This window comes from Arachis duranensis, chromosome 3, assembly GCF_000817695.3.
Source record: "Arachis duranensis cultivar V14167 chromosome 3, aradu.V14167.gnm2.J7QH, whole genome shotgun sequence".
Taxonomy (NCBI): domain Eukaryota; kingdom Viridiplantae; phylum Streptophyta; class Magnoliopsida; order Fabales; family Fabaceae; genus Arachis; species Arachis duranensis.
In genome coordinates this window covers 101,308,886-101,318,871 of record NC_029774.3, presented here as the reverse complement: position 1 = coordinate 101,318,871, position 9,986 = coordinate 101,308,886, and the positions used below count along the sequence as shown (strand labels likewise).

At 32.3% G+C, this 9,986-nt stretch overlaps 2 protein-coding genes across 2 annotated transcripts in view; one reads left to right on the top strand and one right to left on the bottom strand.

The window, feature by feature from the left end:
• LOC127745566 (uncharacterized) overlaps window positions 1-4,137 on the top strand; it is a 4,957-nt gene extending 820 nt beyond the window's left edge. Inside the window, exons 2-6 of the mRNA XM_052258386.1 lie at window positions 1,770-1,901; window positions 2,942-3,017; window positions 3,449-3,659; window positions 3,765-3,828; window positions 3,952-4,137. Coding sequence (XP_052114346.1) covers window positions 1,770-1,901; window positions 2,942-3,017; window positions 3,449-3,659; window positions 3,765-3,828; window positions 3,952-4,137 — 669 coding nt within the window. The remainder of the gene's footprint in view (window positions 1-1,769; window positions 1,902-2,941; window positions 3,018-3,448; window positions 3,660-3,764; window positions 3,829-3,951) is intronic.
• Window positions 4,138-4,870: 733 nt separating this feature from the next.
• On the bottom strand, window positions 4,871-8,480 carry LOC107479910 (uncharacterized). Its single transcript, XM_052258385.1, has 11 exons — window positions 8,331-8,480; window positions 7,885-8,152; window positions 7,481-7,546; window positions 7,326-7,410; window positions 7,103-7,235; window positions 6,708-6,862; window positions 6,471-6,594; window positions 6,163-6,351; window positions 5,667-5,768; window positions 5,392-5,541; window positions 4,871-4,936 (listed from the first exon to the last, which is right to left on the bottom strand). The coding sequence occupies exons 1-11, from the start codon at window positions 8,478-8,480 to the stop codon at window positions 4,871-4,873; spliced, it is 1,488 nt and encodes a 495-aa protein (XP_052114345.1).
• Between the last annotated feature and the right edge of the window lie 1,506 nt (window positions 8,481-9,986).

The window sequence follows — 9,986 nt, the reverse complement described above, 5'->3', positions numbered from 1 at the left end:
CTCTTTTGACCCTATGTCATAAGTGTGGCCGGGCACTGTGAAAGACCCGGATGAGCTCGCCCCCGTAAATATTCACCAGTGAGGGTGATGGATATAGATCATGATTATGATCAAGTTTATGACGAGTATAACTCGAGTTGGGGATGCATGACAGAGAGACAGTCCAATGGTTAGCGACCAGGACTTGTCGGGTTGGCTTTATAACCGACAAGATGATATCATCAGCCACTAGGGACAGACATTCATCATATGCATACTATATGAATTGTTTGAGATTGCCTATTTGACTGCATATTACTTGCTAATTGTCTAAATGCCTTACTTGTTCCTAATTGTATATTTCTTGTCTGATACAACTGTGTTTGCTATATTATACTCCTGCTGGTGGTTGGGAGGTTTGAAGGAATTGGAAAGGGAAGTATTAGTTAGACTGAAGAATCCTTAGTCAGATGCCCTTATGGTTTAGCTTGTTTATAAGCCTTGATATTATCTGGAGGAAGTTCTAGGATTGCCTTTGGCTTTCCTCCATTATTATGTATTATATATGTGGAAGCTGTTACCATGCTGAGGGCCTCTGGTTCTCACCCATGCGGATTTTGTGGTTTTCAGATACAAGACGTGAGGTTTCCCGTTGAGGCATGTTGGAGACTTCTATAATTGCGAAGATCCTTTGTTCTCGGGGCTATGTTTTGGTTTATATGTTTTGCTTAGATATCTTTATCTCCATTAAATAATACAAACTGTGATGACTCCTCTTATGGGAGATTTTGGAGAATAGGTTTTATGTATTTGTGTCCCTTTGGGTTTCCTTTGGGGTTTTCCTTATTTTTATTATATGTATATATTGCTATGCTCGGACCGGTTATCTTCGCAGCCGGATTTTGAGTCTTGATATTCCTGTTTTTGACACTCGTTTGTATATATATAATCTCGCGTTGGTTTATCCTTGCTCGTTACGTTATCGATCAGAGTGTTGCGTTTTTGAGTTGCGGTTTTTTGTTTACCCCTTTTTCTACAAAGGCTCCTAGTTATATCAATCATTCATACTACTATACGTACTAGATTTTTATTTTAGAGGTCGTAATACCTTGTCATCTCCGAATTATGACTTAAGCATAAGACTCTGTATGGTAGGGTGTTACAAGATTCACGAAATAACTATATTCATTAATAAGTTATTATGTACCAAAAATTTTCCTACTTTTTTAATCTCATTAATTATAATTATTGTTTCCGTAACCATTTTTTATATGTCATATTTTATTAAACTTAGCTTGGGATGAAGTAATTTATGTCATTGGCTAATTATAGATTTTTCAGTTCAGATTTTTTTACCATTTTATTCATTTATCACAGAAACTAAAATTTTAAAAGAAAATAAATAAATAAATAAGTAAATATGATGAACAAATTTTAAAAAATCAATAGAAAAATATTCATAATTCACAATATCAGATAACTACAAAAAAAAAAGAGATTACACAAAGATAATAACCAAAAAAATCTTTCCTATATAAAAGAGACCGTTTTTTAAAAATAATGTTTATTTAACTTATTTTGTGCACTATAATAAACTAAACTATGTAAAAGAGATAGTTCTTTAATTTACATATAAAGTCAATATGAAAAAATAAAATAACACAAGAAAAAAGAAAAAATAAATAAATGATATCCTAATTAAATATTTATTAAACATTTGACTACTTGAATATTGGAATTGATATATTACATATATATTGAATTAATGGATATTTGGATTGTTATGTTAGGTTGCTGATGTGAAGATAAATATAGAGAGAGAACAAGGTGCTGGAGTTTATCCAGCTGCACAACAAATGCTTATTCATCACGGAAAAGTGCTTAAGGATGACACAACCCTCGAAGACAATAAAGTTATAAGGGTTTAAAATTAAATTTTAAATAATCCTATGCGGTTGGACCCAAGAAAATAAAAAAATAACATGTAAATTAAAAAATACCTTTTAGTCTATCTAAACTAAACGCACATGATAAACTAATGGGAATGAATTTTCATTTAGAGTCCAGGAGAATGAAAGAGGGTTGCTCTTCTCTCTTTACTCTTTAGTGAGCAAGACAAACTAAACATTAAAAAACAAAGAGTTTCAGCAGAAGTACAAAAGAAGAATCTACACCAGATCATTTATTTAAGATCTTTCGGAAGAACAAAGCAAGATTTGCACCATCCATATGAAATGTTTTTATCTCTCTAACTTCTAATTGTCTCTCTTAACACAAAAAAAAAACTCAAAAAAATTCCTTTTTTTATTAATTTTCTATTCTGAAACAATATTTTATACTAAAAGAAAAAATTGTTAGTCTATTTTTCAGTGTTGAGAACGCAGTTAGCAACATCATAAAATTCAATGGCGGCGCATGCAGACAGGAATGATACCAACAGGTATAAATCTGAATCCTTATCAAAGAAGGGTCAAATTAGGTGAAAGAACCTTAGATAGTACATGTATCGTAATCAAATTTTGTGTTGCAAGATCGTAACCCAGAAAGTTTAGCATCTTTAATTTGATTCTTGTTGGGTTGCTGTCTAATATTTAGGATTATTATTGGGGTATATTATCTTTTTTATTTGTTCTTTGCTCCCTTAATTAATTTATATAGTAGTTGTTGTTGTAGTATTTAAAAAAAGAAAAACTATTAAGTGTCCTCGTAGTATTTTGCCTTTTAAGTTTTACCCTATTGATTTTTTTTTGACTTTTTGAGAAATTTTAATTAGAACGGAAAGATCAATAATATAAAGCATCCAGATCTTATTAAAATGATTTTAAATAATTAAAAATATATACCAATAAAAAAATAGTTGATTTTAAGATGACTATTTACTTAAGTCAGCACAAGTTCATTTCTTACGCTACAAATAATTGAAGTATGACTAACTTATGATGGTGTTTTTATATGCTCTCAGGAGGTTTTTGGCAACCCAACAACATTGGATCCAAGGAAAAGAAGCAACTCTAAGTTTTCGACTATATCACGGGCAGGTAAGTAAATATATATAAATTTATGTCATGTATCGTAAATAGCATGTGAGTTACAGCATTTAATTTGAACTGTAACATGTAATATAGGGAGACAGAGCTCTATCACCATGTTTTGAAGCAATTTATGGACATGAATTAGGGTCGTCATGCTACGCAATTGATGAGTGGGATAATTGCTTAGTGTTGGATATAAAAAGTAAAAATAAACAGAAGGCTATAACTAAGGGTTCATTCGAGCTGATTAGGAATTTTTATTTTGTCGGGAAAGGAAATACTATACAGTTTACCTATGCGGGTTTTTGGGATATTTTTCATTTCACTTTTCGATAAAATGAACCAACCAATTAAAATTTTTCCTGAAAAAAACTTTTATGTGGGGGATCGATTGGACCAAAACACATTGAACAATGTCAAAAGAGTATTTCATCTAGATTACAGCAGCAACAATGACTCTTCCTCACCTGATGTTATGATACTGTCCGGGTCTGAACCATCCGAGCTTCAAGACTCATCAGATGAGGATGAAGATTCAACAATGGAGGGTAATAACCCTAACAATCCAATAATTATGTCTGATGAAACCAATTCAATCATTGAGTTGAGCGAAGACAGTTCTGAAAGAGAAGAAATAGCTGAACATAGGTAATGTGACACTTAATTTATGTATTTATCCATAAATTTTATTTCTAGATAACACTGAGATAAATTTTAGGTTGGAGACTAACAATTTAAACTATCATCAAGCAGGTACAATCCAGAGGTTTCCTATAGAAAGAGACTGACAAGTACTGACGTGACCGGAAGTAGATTGGTAAGTTCATTATAAATAATTCATATCAATTTTATGCAAACACATCAAATTTTGATTATCCATTTACAATACATAACCTTAAGAATTTCTCCCAAAACACTAACAATGCTTCATTTTTTGCAGTACCTGGGTGCTAGTTTTGCTGCACATCTCACTCCATTTGGACATGGTTCCATTTGGCAGATCGCTGGTCCATCATCTAGCGGAGACAACAATGTCTTTTTTTTCATTTACTCAAAAGTCAAGGAAGAAATACAGAGTAGAGATTCGGGGTGGATTGGGCCAAATTCTGTCAAACTTATAACCTGAAGAAAAATGACACCATTATCCTGAAGATGGACTCCTTGCAAAACCGCCGAATAGATCTGACAATTCAAAGATCTTAAAGCTTGTGGGTGATTGCGATACTAAAATTTACATTCACCATATTTTGAACTCATGAAGTGTATTGTTAATATTATACTGTTTTCAATGTCTATGTTATTATAAAGTGACAAAGTTTATATGTATAAGCTTCATCAAAAACTTGTTGGTCTTTCTGAGCATAGAAAACTTCATGGATTGAATGGTATAGCGCATACTATTTCTGCTGATCTTTACATTATAACATGATGCAAAATTTGTTTACCTATTTACAATTTACATATTCACCATATATTGAAAAAAATGGATTCAGCAATAATTGAATAAAATATAGTGAATACATCATTCATTATATTCAAAAAAACAGTGTTTTCGTATACAGTCACAATGAAAACAGAATTATTATTATAAAATATATAGTTAAATTTACTCTACAATAAATCAACTAATCAAAATTTTGTGTCACTAATGTCAAAATTGTGTATTCAAAGAACTGGGTATTTAAGTCTCAAATTGACATGAGAGAGAGCCAATAAAATCCAAATATTTTTTAAATGACTTCATCTAATAAAAAAAATTAGTCAAATAGAAAATCATGAGTGACTTTGTGGTGTACATATATCCTTGTCATCATTTTAACAAAGAATGAACTTTTTTAATACCTAAGCTATATTAGCCATTATAGGCAAAATGCACCTAAGAAATCTATCAAAACAAAATAAATGGCCAAAAGATCACTTCCAACCTGTTCAATACAAATATATCAACAAAGTACAAATCAATTCAACAACATATGAATATTCAGTCATCTAAATACCATAAAGCATTCGCTTGGCAAAACCACATAAGTTAAAAAATAAACTAAATTGTGAAAGGAGAGATTTTTATATCATAAAAGAGCTACTGCATTTTATTGAATTTCAAAGAAATAAGTTCAAACATAAAGGGCTAAATAGCTAATTTGCCTAGTGGCTAAAGATATTGTGTCCACACCCTAACACTTAATCTATTACATGAGAAAGATGCCCAAAAAACAATCCAAACAACTTATACAAAACATGACAACACACACATATTCTCATCCACTAGAATCCAATGCATCAAATGCTATTACACGGACACAACCAAAATACATAATGCCTTAGATTAGTCCTAATCAGTAGCTCTAGTCAACTGCCATGGGCAGCCACCTCAATTAACCCCATGTCCAGAGGAGCCATTATTCCCCGAGCCACGAGACTCATCAGCTTCATCAAATTGCAGCCTCAAGGATCTTCTTAACCTCTTCAACGAAGGCTTCACATCTTTCTCAGCATCAACAGAGCCTCTATTAATGCCAGCCACATACTCCTAGTGTAAACAATTGCATGAAAATATAAACCTAATTAGAGGGATAATTAATGAGTTCTAGTAAAAGGAAGTTGATTATAAAATTAAGCGCCCTGTCAAAAAAAAAAATTGGCAACACTACTCACTTCTTCACTTTCATCAACTTCATCAGATGAATTTTCAGAACTATCCACTTCATTTAACTTATCCACCACAGCATCAGTAGACTTTCTCTTGAGGAGAGGACACTATTAAATGACACAACATATTAGGTTCAATTTAAACACAACTCAAAAAAAGGGTGAAAAGTAATACAGAAAAAATAACAGAAGAAACCGGAATCATAGAACCTTAGCATCTTCATCAGCTCCCAAGTCAACAACACTTGGATTCTGGTTGGGTAAATTGAGGCGAACCAACAAAGAGCTCGGAGTAGCTGGAAGGAGTCAATCCCAAATTTGGTGATTCGGTAACCTTAGAGGGCTCCCCAAATGATCCCTCTCCTTTTAGTACAAACCCAGCCTTGGATAATACAAAGCACATCCGATATAAGACATGAATAAAGGTGGAACAACCAAAAAATGAAAAATTTAAGAAAGAAATTATTAAAATGAAACAATAGGTGCGAATTTTGTTTTATACCTTTTCGGGACTCAAATCTGAACCAGAGAGCTCAAACATTCCAAGTATTGCAGCATCATCACAAACACGCCTCACTGGATAAGTCCCTTTGAATTTCTCCATCCCAACAAGCCTACTAAGAACCTTGAACAGCATAGTTTTTCCAACAATTTCTTGAAATATAGGAGGAGACTGTGTGCCAAACACAACCTACGAACAATACAAAACAGACACAATAGAAAAAATGAATCGGTAGAAACCTAAGGATAAGAAAACTCTCTAACAATAAAATCAGTGCATAAAAAGAATATAGCATTCGAGTGACTTACATCAACATCCTTAAGATGTTGTTCAAACAGCTGGGCACAAGTCTTATTCAGTAGGTAGCTTGTCTCACGATCAAAGAGGACAAAAATAGAAACACTAGTGAAATCCTCAACCAACACCTTCACTCTAAACTTGGATTTTTTTAAGATGCACATAAATACTGGCCTAAGGTTAACAACTATGCAGAAATAATTCACTATTTAACAAAGCACAAAGGAAGCATTGTAAAATATTTATACCTAGGAGTCACATTTGTAACATGGATGTTGCAAAACTGACAAAAGTAAATCCCAGATTCTGCCTGAACACCTCTGCCACACACACAAGCAGAGTACCACCAAGGACCATCCTCAACTATTTCAGCTATCTTCGCTAGTACAACAAAGGTTCCAGCCTAAAAATATAAGACCAGGTCTATAAATGTTAAGACATTATAACCAAAGATAGTTGTAACACAAACTAAAACTGAAAAACTGAAATAAATACTATCAACATAGTATTTTCAAGTACAAAGGAGAAAAAAAGCATTAACATGGTTACAAAACAAAGCAGTATTTACTAACGAATAGAAGAAGAAAATTTAGCAGAAATTATCAAGAGTAAACATGATAAAAAAAATTAAACTGGTTCCAACCCGGTTGTTATCATCAAGCGACTTCACAGTACACCTAGGTGTGAGCTTCATAAAATCTTCTTCTATTCCGATATTTTTTCCAGATCCAACAAAGGCAATGGGTTGGGATGCACTAACTCCATGTGGAATAGAACTGTTAACAAATACAGCACCAACTTAAATAAGTAAACAATGATAGCAACAACAACAACAAACACAACAGAATCTACATGTAAAAAAATACCTTTTCCTAAAAGCTGCCACCTCTGGGATGTCAAGATTAAATCCAAGCTTTGATGCAAACATAACATTCTGAAGTCCAACTCTACCTAAAAATTTAAACCTCTAAAAACCTTAATTTTGGCAAGTTGTAAAATCACAACTGGCTGTTCGGCATACCCAGAAGACAGAAATCGATTAAGTTCGTCAACATATTCACCAAATAAGGCACACCAAATCCTGTGACTGAAAACAGCCAACAAAATCACCTACACTATTAGAAACTTGACTATACAAACACACCGAAAACAAAAAAAAATCTGAATAAGAGAAAGAGGTAGAAATTAAAGAACGCTACTCATTTTCAGCAAGCTCCATCACAGCCATCTTCATCTTCTTTCCATCTTTATCATATTGTTTCTCTTCCGACACAGAGACCAACAGACCTACCACATCTCAAATAAATATTTAAAAAAAATACTATTAGGAAATAATGACAACAAAGCAACATTCTACAAATCACAAAGAAACAAGATTGCAATCATTCTAGCAAAAAAAAAGTATGAGCAAATAGCACAATATACCAACTAAGAAATCGAAATCCTCTTTGGTTTCCAAAAGTTCAGTGAATGGAGAGATTGTAAGAGCAGATTTTGGAATAAAATCGCAGATAGCATCCCTAACAGTGGTCCTGAACTGGAAAATCAACTTAAACTGATGCCTAGTGGCCTTATAAGATCCTTGGTTTGGGACAACAGAGAAGAGCTTCATTACATATACTCGACCCTCGGTGAGAAGTTGTTTGAACCTGTAAATCATAGTCTTCCGAACAGTAGCTTGTATCTTGCACCCCTACCAATCAACATAAATTATACTAAAAATCTTATAAATGACAAATCAAATACGGAGAAAAACAAATTTAAATGAAACAAAATTTCAGACTTAGATATAAAAAGGGCAAGGAGAAACACATCTAAATACAAAAAAAAGAGTAAAAAATTTTTAATAGATTTAGACCACTATAACTCACAGATTCATCAACCAAAATCATCTCCACGGAATTTGGGAGAAGTTGACCAGTGAAAGTTGGAACAGTCCAAAGCCTAATCACCCTAACTTTGAGGTTCCATGCTTCCTTCTCAGGATTAATCTTATTAACCATATCCATGGCAGTTGTCATATTGAAATGCAATTGAAGGAATGAAAGAAGGAACAGATTTCAGTAAATCAAACAGCAACTAAGAAACACATACAATAGCAACATGAATTTGAGAAAAATCTGCCATGATCAATGCGTTCTGCCTTTATTTATAAACACAAATCAACTGAGTAATTTGAATTTCGAAATCCATAGAACCCTTATTTTGGGAGGGAAAAAATAAGCAACATAGACATTTGAAAGATATTGGTGTTGATTGACATTGGATATCAATGGAAAGATATTTGCGGGCCCCACTAAATAATCCTATATATAGGACCTAAGCAAACAACAATTGATACACAAATAAGGTGTATAAATGATAAGCTATATTAACCCTAAGTTATCTTCTATATAAATTGTAAGTTAATAGGAGAAGAGAGGATGGGATGAGAAGAGGATGAGAGAGAAGAGGATGAGAGAGAAGAGAGAGATAACAAAGACAACATGAGGTAACACCTAGAGAAAAGCAAGAACTAAAAATAAAAAGAAAACCTATGCATAGATTTAGGAGTGGTAGACCTAGATGATGACACCTTTTAGTATAGATATCATTATTTGATTAGAGTTCCTATATAATTATATTTCCAATGGCAAATATATCATATTCCCAATAAAGTTACACAAAAGATAATTATCTATCTATGTAATGAAATACCAAAAAGAAAGTGGCCATCAATAAAGTTCAAAAATTGAGCTCAAAAAAAAAAAAGATATACACTTAAAATGGGTGAAAGAAAAAATAGAGTTCAGTTAATAAAACAAATTCTGTAAAAAAGTAATACAATAGGCCAAAGAAATGTGAAAAAACTATGAATCAACAAATGAGTTATGGCTTTATGTACAAACATATATCAATTAAGATATTTGAATTTTGAAACCCCAATAAGTAATCCTTTATGTAGATACTAAACTAAGAACAATAAATATAAATATAGAGATATGTAGTAAACAGCGGCCCCTATTAGTAATCTTTTCTCTACAGACCAAAGCAAGCAGCAATATAAATGAGTAAGAAAGAGAATAGAAAGAGAATAAAAAGAGAAGGAAGTGGAAGTTAACAAAAACATGAGGTGACACTAAGGGAAATGCAAGTGCGCTTCAAATATATTTAGATTTCCAGTGAAAAAATATATCATATTTCTAATAAAAATACACACAAGCTAATTTTTTATCTAGTTAAATACACAAGAATAAATACACATCAATAATTCTAAAACTAAAAGCTAAATCTAAATAACTCGATCAATTGTAGCAAATATTACAAAAAATAAATAACTAAGTCTAAATAACATGCAAGTTCAATTCAAGTAGTGTATAATAATACAAATAAGGATAAGCTTCTCACTAATTTTAATTCAAAAAAGAGGAAAACAGAATATGTAAGTGATATGAAAGCAGTAGATGGAAAGGAAAATATGAGATCGTTGTTGGTTAGATTCAATAGCGAGAAAGTGCTTTCGATTGAATTTTATAGAAATTTCCACC